Below are 14666 nucleotides of genomic sequence, written 5' to 3'. Positions count from 1 at the left end.
TAATAATTAAATAAACAGAATATAAATGTTGCAATAAAAGAATTTCCTTCACATAAATTTTGTATAAATTAAATACTATTACACATTTAAAACCACAATTTTAATGGATTTTCATAAATCCAAACTATAAAAAACAATATAACATCGACTAGAAACTCAATACTAATAATAGAGAAATACTTCTTTTTATAAGAGAAGGGAGCAAACGAGCGGCGGGAACACCGAGATGATCAACGACACCCATGGACATCAGCAACACCAGAGGAACCGCAGATGCGTTGCCGGCCTTTAAGGAAATGGTATGCTCGCTTCTTAACTTATACGAAATTTGACCCACCTGTATCCTTCCAGCAACTAAAGCAACAAGGTAGAGCGCACATCAATGTATTTTTAAACGCATCTCTAAAGTCCCTATTGAAGTACGCGTAAATCAACGGATTTAATGCTGAATTAAAGTAACCGATCCAGAATAGAACGCCGACCACCACGTCCGGAGTCTCACAAGGCTCTCCACAGACGTTTGTTGTCACGTACCTGAAATTAATAATTCCATTTAATCGGTTGCTTACTTTTTTCTTCCTTTTTCTCATTTAATGACATCTCTTTCTTGCCTTGTCTTACTAATATTATAAATGCGAAACTTTAGATGGATGGATGTTTGTTTGACGGTATCTTCATAATTTGACATAGATGTAGGGCACAGTCTGGAAGACCACATACTTGTGAGTTTTTTTGTATTCCGCGCGGACGGACTCGCGGGCAACAGCTAGTATATACTAAATCTGTAAAACTAGTTAAATTATAAATAGTTGTATTTGTTGTAACGCTAGCTTCTTACCATAAAAAGAAAGGCAGCCAACATAGTAAAAAAGCACCAACAATAATGCCCAGTGTGCGTGCAGCCTTATGTTCCGCTCGCCAAGACTTGCCTGCCGCACGCAGAGACGCCCCTGACAATAAAAACGATATTAATATTGTCACACTATCAACAGAAAAGTTTTTATTATGCAGGATACAAAAGAATCCTTATAAGGTTGCTAAAACTTTCTTGTATATAAAGTCAGCGTGTAAAACTCAAAGTTTAATAATGATATCACCCTTATACCGTAATATTATAGTTGTTAGAAACTATACGATGAAAGTTGGGATGAATATTGGATGTTGTTCACAAGAAACCACACGAGGTATGATCGTGTTACCTAAGAATACCTGTTTGGAATAATGGAGAAGCTACTTATCAAAGTAACCTTAACTATCTCTTTATTTAGTTGGTTATTTAAAGAGATATTTCTGCAACCGTATTATTATCCTGAAATTTTATAATTTGAATAACTAAAATACTCTGTTTAGTATTTGAGTGATTTGTTGACAATACCTTGAGAATTGAGTTCCGTAGCTGCTTTCGCTAAATCTCTGGAGGCAGCAGCTGACGCACAACTTGGCCTCCAGCCAGTCGCAGTTTGTCCACTGGATGACCGTTTGTTCGATCCTCCAGAACAATAACCAGAACTCGCTGTATCACAACTCACGTTAACCGATTTCCTCGGACTCGCTTCCTTACTCGGACAAATATCACCCAAAGCCATCACAACTTCACCAAACTCAGTCTCTTCAGGGCCAACTTCAGTAAACGTGCTATAATTAGGACTGATGTCGGACGGTCTCCTATCAGGATGAAGATAGTGGGAATGATGAGCGGCATGAGACGTGTGCCTCAAATGGACAGAATTCAGAAGAATATTCGAAGATGTTCGCGTTAAAGCTTCTCGTTGTCTTATAGCCTCTCTGAATATTCGACAGTACATCGATATCATGACCACACTTGGGATCCAAAAAGAGACGCTTGAAGAAATTATTGCATACACCATATTGGCTTTGAACATGCAGACATCTGGATGATGCTTTCTGTACTGTCGATGTTGTTCTGTTGTGTACCATCCCATGAATATAGGAACAAAACTAATAAACGCCGGCCAAAGCCATACATTAGCGAGCATGAAGCAAACAGTTCTATGTGTCATGGTAACAGGATACTCCAGAGGTCGGACGATAGCGTAATATCTATCCACAGATATACAACAGAGATGCAGAATTGAAGCGCTAGAGAAATAAACATCGAGAGAGTTGAATATATCACAGACTAGAGGACCAAAGAGCCAGGCATCGGTGAGTTCCGCGCTGGCGTTGAAAGTCATAGCGCAGAGGGCGACAAGCATGTCGGCGACAGCGAGACTGACGACGTAGTAGTTGGTGAGGACGCGCAGCTTCCTGTGCCGATGCACAGAGATGATGACGAGAGCGTTGCCGAGTAGCGCGCCGAGGATGATGGTGACGAAGACGAGTCCTTTAAGCACGAGAAGCAGGGTGTGGTGCCAGTGCGAGGAGGGCGCGGCACCGGAAGCCAGCGTCGCGTGCAGTTCGTGCAGAAACGCCGGCTCCGTGCCGCGCCCTCGCACTTCTACCTCGCTTCGAAAGTTTCCATCTGTAACAATAGACAAATTTTAAGAAATGTTCTAGAAGCAGTATCCGTAGTAACTTTCGTATAAATGAGTCCATTCGATCACTTCCATGAGTCCACAGTACACTGTAGAGTATAAGGGATGTTTTATTCTGCAATTCCAAGTTAACCAAGAGTTTGCAAATTGTAGTCAATTTCCTTTCATATATCATGCTTATACGAATTATCTTGACAAAAATTAATAAGTTTGTTAAAATTCAAAAGCATTGTCAAACTTAACCAAGTTTGCTTAAATTAGATAAGAATCATTAAGAGGGAAGTTTTGCGTGCTTGCTTTAAACCATGTTTTGTTATTCAAATTAAAACACTCTGTGAATTGTATTTGTTGATTCCTACAAAGAGATTTAATATTCGATTTGATTTGATTTTCAAACGACGTCTTGCTTTGGTAAAGAAGTCTTTAAAGTTGAAAATATTCAATTTCAAATGAATACTTGAATACGAATTTTAATAAATTTGTCGGCATATTGAAAACCGGCATCAGTTAAATCCATGTTAAGTGGGTATATCGCACTACTTTACTAACTCAACTATTCACCAACTAACAATTAGCTGCAATCTACTTAAATGTGGTTCTAATTATAATGGCGATCCGTCTGTAACGTGCAACGTGTAAAATTGCCTCACAAGATGGCTGTCCGTTTGGGAACGTCAAAGTGACATTGACAGCTCACTCTTAACAAAGAATCGATTCCAATCGAACTCAATCGATGATCGCGTCGTCAAATTTAATACAACTAAACGCTACCTTGCTAATATTGCATATACGAGACGATTATATAATGGAAAAAGACGTAAAGTCTAAAATAACTTAAAACAAGTTTTACAAAATTATTTATTTACATTTGATATGTAAAACAATGTATGAGCGTCGGTGGCTCAGTGGTCAAGCACTTGACTTGCAATCTGCAGGTCGTGAGTTCGAATCCCGCCATTTAACAATGTGTTTTTCGATTTCCAATTTACATATGTACATTTATCCGACGTTTTTACGGTGAAGGAAAACATCGTGATGTCTGCACATATCTGAGAAGAATTTCAAAAGATATGTGTGAAGTCATCCAACCCGCACCTGGCCAGCGTGGTTGACTATAGCCTAATCACCCTTAACTTAGGGTAGGCTCCGAGCCCCTCGGTGGGGACGTATAGTGAGCTGATGATGATGAAAAGAAAAAAAATGTTATCTTAATTATAATTAGCGATGTAGTAAAAACGAGTAAGACGATATTCAAGAATTTACAAATTTAATTAAAAAGCCGCAAATACTAAAAACCTCAGGTAAATTACATTGTGATCACGAAGGGATCTTGACTCTACTGGCCGATATAAATTTACCTATAGATAGAAGGTATTCATTCTATTGTCCAATATAAATTGAGCTTAACATCGCTGGCTGGCTTCCAACGCAACCTGTATGCCAAATGAGAGTTACGCAATGAACTTGAAACAGCTGCTCACAATCGATATTTGCTTTTGTTACGTCAAAACTACGTGAGCTTTCAACTTTCACTAAACTTCTTGGGTATTTGGAGATATTGATGATTACTAACATATGTTACAGATACGTGCAAAAGATTAAGATAGCCTTTCGGTAGTTAGTTTCTACTTGGATGTCACTTTCTATACCTATTTTCATATTTTATAACAGTACAATATCAAATCAATATAAGATAATATCTAGTCAGTGGCTCAAAGGTTAAGCTTTTGACTTGTAATCTGCAGATTCTAGGTTCTATTCCCGACGTGTACTGTCGGGAACAAAATCCGACACTATGCCGGTGTACTGGCACAACACTAGCCTTACTAAAATGTCGACGTCTATGTCCCCTCACTAATCATTCTGACACTTGACTTTGTAACGAAAGCATGACATTCGCGCCAATGAATTCTAATTAATAATGTCTAAAAGTACTAATGAGTTTTTCGATTTACATATGTACATTTATCTTTCTTATGGTAAAGGAAAACATGGTGATGCAACCTGCACATATTTATAAATAAATTCAAAGATATGTATGAACTCAAGCCGCCCTGAGCGTCGTTGATTAAGGCCTAGTCAACCCAAACTTATGGTAGATTCCGAGCCCTTCAATATCTACGTATAGTGAGGAGATAACTAGATACTATGATAAAATGTTAACTATAAATTATCATCAGATTCTTCCACTGCTTTAACAAAAGCCACTATAAAAAATTCCCAAGCAATCAAGTTGTTATCAACTCTATTGAATGCGGTCATTTTCAGTTAAGCGTTTCAAAGAACTTGTTCAAACTTTTGGCAATCTTCCATGTTAATGATAGTTGGAAGATATCCAACATAGGAAAAAATAAATACTTACCTTTGAATGTTACAGTAAGCTATAAAAAAAGTGTCATCTAAATAAAATAATCGAATCATACAAGCATTCGTCATTTTGAATTTGCTGTTTTTTTCTCAAGACTAACTCCAAAAAAATATAGTTGTACTGTTTGGTAAAACACGTGTTTTAAACCCATTGACCGCCGGTGGATTTATGGACGTCAACGTGTCTACTAAACAGCGCCATTTACCTATTAACTGGGTAAATTACCTGAGGGTTTCTAAAACCAAAATTCCCGTTTAATACAATATTGTTATTTCTGTTTAGTCAAAGATGAAAGACAGGGATACCAGTATTACACAGATTTTGATCTGAAAACCCACGGTAAAACAGTAATGATAGAAACAGATAGGAAAACAAAGACAGACTTTACTCAGAGACGTTAGAGTTAAAAGGGATAAGATATGATTTTTTAATGTTTTTTATACTAAGGGTATCCAACTGATATATAAACACGGCTAAACACTCACGTATATACGTCCGGTGGCGGCACCGACTAGTTAGCGACAGTGAGCGACGGGCCGCCTCCGCGAAATAATACCAGTGCCACTCATCCTGATGAAGGGCCCCCGATGGGCTCGAAACTAGTCGGTGCCGCCACCGGACGTATATACGTGAGTGTTTAGCCGTGTTTATATATCAGTTTAATATATTGTCTCACGAAAGTTTGAATAATCTAAGGGTATCCATTATTGATCCGTTACTCGTATTCCTTTGCAAGAACTACTTTAGTAAATTAAATTCTATTTTAGTTTCCATGCACAAAATTTTGGTCTAAAAGTGTAGTCTATGCTATTCTTAGCTTTACAATTGTTTAAGAGCGATAACGGCCAAGGGCGTTTATAGCGTGCGAGGTCACAAAGTCTGATTAACCTTGTTCAGTGGCTTTTGATGATTATGTTACAAGTTTTCAAACACGTTTAATTATGATTAAAAAATAAGCTAACCTTAATTATAAAAAAATCACGAAATGGCACACCAATAGATGAAATAGCGCCATCTATTGTCGGCAAATGGAACGAAGATTTAAAAAAAATTAGTTACAGTAAATAATCTGTAAAATTATATGTAACACTCCGTTATTTTAACTCGTTTTTTTCACTATTTTCTTTTTCAATTTCATTATTCACGTCATATATGTGTTTTGTGCCGATATAATAAATATTGCAAGGAATCGTATGAATCGTCTTCTCTGAAAACTCTTCAATACCGGTTTAGTTCATTATACTCGGAGTATTTAGGCACAAAATACACTCAGGAAATTAATTCTGCTTAAATCAAATCCTATTTAAATTGCTATAAATCTTGTCATTTTGTGTAATAAGGATTGCTCAATGTCAATATTTAAATTAGAACTTCGCAAACGTTTGGTTTATAGTATGGCTTTGGAGATAAATGTTGATTTAATTATAATTGTTCTTAAAACAATGTGTTTAAATTATTCAAATATTTTATAATGGGGAATAAAATACACAAAATTTAATATATATAACATAAATTTAGATTGTTTAAATTTGGTATTCTTACCGTAGATTTCTGAAGCCAAAATGTCTGTATCAAATATATATTAGACAAAACAGAGATAACAATATGATTTAAATTCAGATTTTAGTCTCAGAAACTCACAGTTAGTAGACTCATATATAAAATTAAACTAGCATCCCTCGAAGCCGTTCATAAAAAAAACAAATACAATTTGATTTTGTAATTAAAAAAGAAAAAAATAGAAAAATCGAGAATATACAATCAGTGACAAAAAGTCAAATTACAATATTCACATATAAGCTTAAAGGGCCTACTACGAATATTTGCGACACACGTCTTCGTAACTTCATCGAAAAAATATGATTTTTTTTGCTATACTTTACAATCGGTAAAACTGCACAAAGTTTAAATAATTGTCGATGACGTTACGAAATCGTTCTAACGAATATTCCTGCTAGGTCCTCATGCTTTAAAATGTTTATAGGAAACAATGACTAACCATTTTCATTCATATTATTCATCCAATATAATTTGATCCCTATTACCATAACAAATAACGGTAAGCCGATGTCAACTGAGCGGTGGTTTTGACACGTACATAAATATATATTGATTACGCTTTAACACGCAAATGTTACAATGTCAAGTTAATTTAAATCAAAAGTTAAGCGAACAGAGAAAATACGTATAACACAAAAACATTCAAATATTTAAAAACAAAAAAAATATAGTAATTACCGCACTCCTTGCCTTTAAAGTAATGTGTAAGTAACCATTGAACGATTTTTTAGCGTTCCGAACCTCATAGGAAAAAAACGGGATTCTTATAGGATCACTTTGTTGGCCGTCCGTCTGTCTGTCAAGACCCTTTTTCTCAAAAACACGTGAGGGTATCAAGCTGGAATTTATTAACAATCTGTTTCAAATCTTTGTTCTCATATAAATTCTTCGTTTCAACTGTTCTTTAAAGATTTTGTTGCCATATTCTAAATATAAAAAAATCGTTTATAACCGTAAGTATCCACTGTCTTAAAACTATTATAACTCGTTTAATGTTGTTAACCGCTTGCTAATTTTTTTTACAAAAGTTTTGTCCATGAAAATCTACGCGAATTCATCTCAAAAGTGAAGAAGGTAAAGAATCATCGCTTTAAGAAAAATGTAACTAACAAAAAAAGCAATTCTGATAGCAGACGGCACTTTATTAAATTATCCTTCAGACTGATAACAAAAAACTTTTCTCTATTATTGTTTGCTTTCAATAAAAAAAAAACCGTTGAGTTCTTTCGACAGGGGAACGAAAACAATCTTTCTTTTTATTATCAGATGAGAAAATATATCGAAGTTAAGACGAGACTTTGACTGCCAATGGGGAATATTTCTAAGAAAAAACTAAACGTTCCATTTCACTAGAAACATCTGGGCTTTCTTCTATAAAGTTTTGTAGTCTTACTAATCCCACTAATATTATAAATGCGAATGTTTATATGGATGGATGTTTGTAAGAAGGTATCTACAGAATGCCTGCATGGATCTTGCTTAAATTTTGCATAGATGTAGAACACAATCTGAACACATAGGCTACTAATTACCTTTTTTATTAATTCTACGCATACGGAGACTCGGGTGACAGTAAGTATATAATAAATCCTCGCGGAATTACGAAAAATAACTTAATAGCCCATGTGTTCTTCGGAGCTATGTTTTACGTACATGCAAAATTTCAGCGAGATCCATACAGTCGTTCTGGAGATACCATCAAATATTCATCCATCCAAACATTTATCATATTAGTAACATATTTTCCCGTGTGTCATAGCAGGCAGACAGTTTTTTGTTGGTCTAATTAATTCTATTATAAGTCAAGTTCATTACATACAACATAAGGTCGTTCGCAAACACATTGCATCGATTTTCAGTAGGAAATAGACCATGAATTTTTCACGAAGTCTCGGTCGCAAGGTTTTCTACAATAGAATAGTGTGCGAGTAAACGTCTAATGCAATAGTACAGCAATGGTTTGTTTTCAAGGTTTGTTAAAATACGTAATTTGATTTCAACATTATTGTATCGAGAGTTGGTATTAAATTTATATTAATTCAACAACTAAAAAAAAAATATTAAAATCTTTTAAATTTCTAAAAACATATCTTAGTATTATTAATGGACATTTTTAGATGGATGGATGGATGTTTGTTAGAAGAAACTCCAATACGGCTACGATAATATCGATGAAATTTAACATAGATATAGAACAAAGTTTAGAAAAACACACTACATATTAAGTTTTTTTTTATCCCCCCCCCAGATAGAATCGCGTGCGTCAACTAGTATAGTTACAAAAAACAGTATTACGTTCTAAGTCTTTGTCTTTAGAAAAGAAAGACCACAATACAAGTATCGACAGTGAAGTTTCACCGTAACAAAATTACTAGCAACAAGGTTTACAATCTGAAGTGAAGACAATTGACAATCTGAATCAATACTGGGATAGTATTATCACAACAATGAAGTCAGCCGGAGACTGTAGACGTCTGCAATATGGACATCGGACAGGCAAACGGTGTAATTTAGTTTACAATGCCCGATGAAGCTTCTAGAGAGCTATAGATTATTCATAGCTCTTATTACTGCTTTAATTGTGGTATAAGACATTCAAATAGCACAATTGACCTGATTGACATAGTTTAAAGTAAGCAGTAAAGTAAATTTTCTGTATTATAAATACGAAAGTTTGGATATATATCTATAGACGTTTGATGAAATTTGGAACAGAGGTATACTGGTATATCGTATAGACACAACTCCAATTTTTAATTCCACGAGAACGTGTCGCCAGTTAGTTCCGGATGAACAATTATGAAACATCTCCAATACTGTTCTAATTGTACTATTTTGAATGACGTAACAATGACGTCATAGAGGTGTACAAATAAATTTTGATTATTTGAATACCGAATCAACTTTGGCAAATATTTTATTGAGTATATGTAACCTCAACGTAGCTTATTTCCAATTCTTTTTATTATTTTATCTTAAACTGTACATTTCTTATTACGGTTTTTTATTTATTTTTTGATACCGATATCTTAAACTCTTGACGGTCTCTGTTAAAGAAATGATAGCACTTAAGTAGGCGTACATGCGTACATATTTACTTTTACATAAGCATTTTTGTCCGATTCAAGACAAATGTGTTAGCCACTTAAATATCAACTTAAAACAAAAGTATAAAGAACGTATGTTTTATAAACTAGTTGTCGCCTGCAACTCCGTCCGCGCGGATTACAAAAAACTTAGTAGCCAATGTGTTCTTCCAGACTATGTTCTACGTCGATGCCAAGTTTCAGCGCAATCCCTTCTAACAAACATCCATCCATCCATCTGAACATTCGCATTTATAATATTAGTAAGATAATACAAGACTATGTTATATTTGTGTAACTAAGAAGTAACTCTGACACCTACGTCTCCGAGAGTCAAACTTCAATAAACGGTCAAGTGTAGCTCTCTATAAAACATTACATTAATGGTCCAAAAAAGTAAGTGGATTTTTACCGAAAAAGAACTATTATATTGTTCTTTGACATTGATAAAATAATTTATGTTATTCAAATTTATTTTCGGCCTGGAAGGGAAACAATATTTCTTATATTGCCGCAAGGGATGGCGACAAAGTGATCTAAACAAAGTCAACATCTGTGTCAACTTACGTACGTAGAGAATTCTCCAAAACATTCGTAAAATAAACCTCTTTTATTATATTAATACTAGTTTTCACTCGCAACTCTGTTGGCGCGGAAATAAAAAATAAGTTAATTAGTAGGCTATGTGTTCTTCCAGGCTATGTTCTACATCTATGCCAAATTTCATCAAGATCCGTTAAACCGTTCTGAATATACCTTCAAACAAACAAACATTTATAATATTATTATAGTAAGATATAAAGCGAAATTATTGTACTCCTTTTTAAGAATATTTGACACTATTAAAATTAGTAACGTAACTATTTTTAATCCAAAGTAAATAAATATCGTTGGATCATAAATCGTTTAATTCATTCACTCAAACAGATGTCGCTGACGTTTTGTTTTTACTTCGCCAAATATAATAGCTTCTTCACGTCGTTTATACCAATTGTCGGTTCTATAATAATTAACTGATCGTTGGTTTCTGAGTCCAAAACCTATGCATAAAAAATATCGTCACAATCCTTCAACATTGACAAAACAAAGATATGTTTCGGTCTCAGAAACCCACGATAATTGCGGCAGTTCATATACTGATTGTAACATTTATGAACAATGTCATAAAGGGCATAGGACTGTATCGATCAAGGGCGCGCGTGCTTTGAAACTTTCCCAGCCTTGTTCTTGATTACACCATGCGCCTTGATTATTGATAAATCGATATACGACGCACAAATGAGTTGAATGTTAAGCCCTTCAGATACAAGCTAGCTGACGCCCGCGACTCTGTCCGCAAGGGATTAAAAAAGGTTTTTAAAGGGTTTTCCCGGCAATAATTCGTATTTTTCTCACTTTTTAAACCTTCCCTAGACTTCCACGAACATTTCAAGTCGAAGATAAGGTATTAAATTATTCAAACTTTCGTGAGACATTATACTAAACTGATATATAAACACCGCTGAACACTCACGTATATTCGTCCGGTGGCGGCACCGACTAGTTGTGAGCCCATCGGGGGCCCTTCATCAGGATGAGTGGTACTGGTATTATTTCGCGGACGGAGCCACCACGGATACCACTCATCCTGAGGAAGATAAGATAAATCTGTTCAGCCGTTCTCGAGTTTTAGCGACACTAACTAACGAACAGCAATGTATATATATATATATTATATATTTGAGAATACTTTTCAACGTTATAAAGAATTTTTAACAGTTGAAACACTAAAATAAATGTTGTTTTTAAATTATAAATCAAATCAAATGTCAAACAAATTTAATTATGAAATATTCATTCATTTTTAATAAGAAATATGAAGTTAAATTTAAAGAGTTTGATCAAAATTACTTTTAAAATACATTTGTTTCCATTTTATATTAAGTCTGAGATGAAATGAAAATGTAGAAAATGTAATTCTTGCATGAAATGTAATTTAGATTTTAAATCAATTTTGCGATATCAATTTTTAAAATTAAATTCAATATTAAAAAGCTCTATTAGTTTTGTTAACATATTTAAGCATTGATAACTTAGTAAAAAGTAAGATGCAGACACATTTCATAGTTAGTAATTATTGGGCCCATATTTTAAATTTATTAAAAAAAAAGGTCTATATACCTATTAAAGTGATATCTTGATATATCTTACTAATATTATAAACGCAAATGTTAGGATGGATGGATGTTTGTTTGAAGGTATCTCCTAAATGGCTGTATGGATCTCGCTGAAATTTGGCACTGATGTAGAGTAGAACATAGTCTGGAGGAACACATAAGCTACTGATTCGAATATATCAAATCAGACAGCCAGTATTTTATAAAAATACGGGACAATTATTATCACACTTTTTCCTTATAAGATTTTCAATAAATAAGCTTGTAAAAGTTCTCTTGTTTATTTTACCCTCGGGCGCGAAAACTTCCTTTTTTTATTGGGAAAGGAAAATGTATACCCGCGCACAAAAGGCATCTTCGAAGATAAAAAAATAGACGTATTGAGAACCTACTTTTTCAACAACTATTGGACCTCCTTGCAGTACTGAAAAAACTTTTAATGGCTTACTCTACATTCAAATGAATTCACGTTAAAACATTCCTATAAATTCAAAAAAATATATAAATAATTCTGGTTAGAATAGTATTTTAAATAAAGGTCATGGTCATGAAAGATTATTTTTAAAGTAGTAAATTAAGAAGACTCATCATCAACCTGCCCTCATCCCTATCGAGGGTCGGCACAGTATGTACTACTCTTCCATACATGTCTATCAGCCGTCATATCCGAGTCTACCCCCTTCCTACGCACATCATAAATTATTCGCAAGAAATTAAGATTTGGAAAACATTTTAATTAATAATAGAGACATTATGTCAATTATAAGAAAAGCAAACTATATCTTTTAAAACATAAAAAAATAGGATGATGATTTAATTTAAGTCTGACTGCCACACTCAAGGTCATTGAATTTTCACTAAGGGTGCCCCTTAGTGTGTATTTAGTATTGGAAATTAATACAAAAGAATTGCCTACGCGATCAGTAAATGATAGAGCATGACTGTAATACTTCTAAACAAGTTATTACATAATTCTGAACTCTTTCACCGTCATACTAATATCGTATATGGGAATGTTTGGATGGATGGATGGATGTTAGGTTTCTCCAGAACGGCTGCATGTATCTCGCTGAAATTTCACACAGATGTAGAACAAACCCTGGAAGAACACATAGACTACTAATTAAGTATTTTTTAGTCCATGCAGACTGAGTCGCGGGCGACAACTAGTTATTATTATAAAGGTGAGAGCCGCAAGGTGGAAACACTTAGAGAATTCTGACGATGTTCAGTTACAACCTTTGCATTCAAATAGTAAATGCGGTTGTCAGTCTTGTCACGTCCACAGACAACGATTCCAATGACAAGGGGAATTGGAAACGATCCCTTTATGAACCTACTGAAGGCAAGATGGTTTTTATACAGTTATTAAGGAGGGTATATAGAAAGATAATAGTTTGTGGAAAGTACACATAGGAGTGGAAAATTTTTCCGTGCGTTTTCTCCTCTGTCGATTTAAGGTAGGCAACGCGTCTATAAATGCATATGTCTTGCGCAGCGGTCACTACGCTATTTAGGCGAATTTGGGGTGCCGTTTACTCGTTTCCTACCTCGTGCTTTCAAGAAAGTAACATAAATGAATAAACGAGAGACATAATAAATTTTAATATTCGCTTCTAAATTTGTAGTCTAAAATTTTATTTAATTTTTAAAATAATCTGAACGTAGTTACATTTATGTTTTGTTTGCAATAGTTAAACATTAGATTGTTACAAATAAGATTAAATTAAATAAATCATTCACCAGGTTAAGAGACATAAGGAACTAATTAAGTGAATTAAAACCCGATTTTGTCTGCATTGCATAGGTATTTGAATAAAATCAGACTGTCATTTAAGGCGACCCTTAGAAGTAAAATGAAATAGGCATTTTGACTTGAAATTATTATTAACTATTATTTTTTAACATCTTTAATTCATGAATAACTTTTATAAACTATACATTTTAAAGCTCTACAGTAAAAAAAAATATTTCCAAAAAAATATATATCTACCTTCATCCAATCCATATATACTGCTAACATTTCCTTTCACTATGATATTGTACGTTGGGTTTTCAGACAGAAACTTATCCACTTTTTACATAACAATTACTCTGGCGAATTTAAACTATTCCCCCCGAATTACTCGTAGCCATTATGTTTACGAAAATAATTAGTCGTAGAGCGATGCGTAGACGTGCTACGAACACGATCTACGAGAGCGAACTGCCGTAACAAAGTGCTACGAAGCTACATCTACATTGAATCGTTCCGTCCTTGTCGTGTATTGGTTGTTTTTATATTTGCATCTCTTTCAATAAATATGTCTCTCATTAGATGGAGGCAACTGTATTTGCTGAAGGCTTCCACTGGAATCATAGTTGCTGTTTCGGCGTTAAGATTTTTCTTTTGTTTCACTGAGCAAATTTACTAAAAGGGCGAATAACATCAAGTTATGTATTTGACTTTTAAAGTTAAGGGGAAAGAAACGAAACAACAATTTTTTTTAATGATAAAATTAAAAATTATAAACATTTGCATTATTTTTTTTCTTTCTGTATAAATGTCGGATAAGTGAATTCGATATCTATTATGTATTTATTAAATAAAAAAATGTTATAATCATATTCATAAAAAATCACGAGAAAAACGTTCTAGAACTATATATAAATAAAAATTATAAATTATGTAACATAATTTATACCCATTTAAAAATTTAATAAATCTCAAGATTTCACTCCATTAAAACTTCGAAAGATTCAAATCTTCTGCTTACAATATGAAAAGAAATTTTCCTTACAGCCTTAAATTATTTCTTAAAGTCTATGTGCTTTAGTAAAATAAAACGCATATGTCTCAAAGGTTGAGCATTCACAAGAAAAGGTCAGCCTTTCATAAAAAAATCATCGTCAACTTGACCGTGACATAGTGGACAATATTGAACCGACGTTTCAAGTTTTTGTCGTATAAAATTATACAAAAAAATCATTTAAAAACAAAAAAAAGCTATCTATATAACGT

The 14666-nt window shown here is 33.9% G+C and overlaps 1 protein-coding gene across 1 annotated transcript; it reads right to left on the bottom strand.

Annotated features, from left to right (window-relative positions):
* Nucleotides 1–287: 287 nt before the first annotated feature.
* On the bottom strand, nucleotides 288–13743 carry LOC106116105 (octopamine receptor beta-3R-like; the record flags this gene model as incomplete). Its single annotated transcript, XM_013309846.1, has 4 exons — nucleotides 288–534; nucleotides 839–950; nucleotides 1376–2482; nucleotides 13659–13743. Coding segments are annotated over 4 exons (1521 nt in total), but the record flags the coding sequence as incomplete, so codon positions are not given.
* Nucleotides 13744–14666: the final 923 nt, after the last annotated feature.

Source organism: Papilio xuthus, unplaced genomic scaffold (assembly GCF_000836235.2).
Source record: "Papilio xuthus unplaced genomic scaffold, Pxut_1.1 DF827756.1, whole genome shotgun sequence".
NCBI lineage: Eukaryota > Metazoa > Arthropoda > Insecta > Lepidoptera > Papilionidae > Papilio > Papilio xuthus.
The sequence above is the reverse complement of the archived record's forward strand: the minus strand, read 5'-3'. Positions and strand labels throughout refer to the sequence as shown.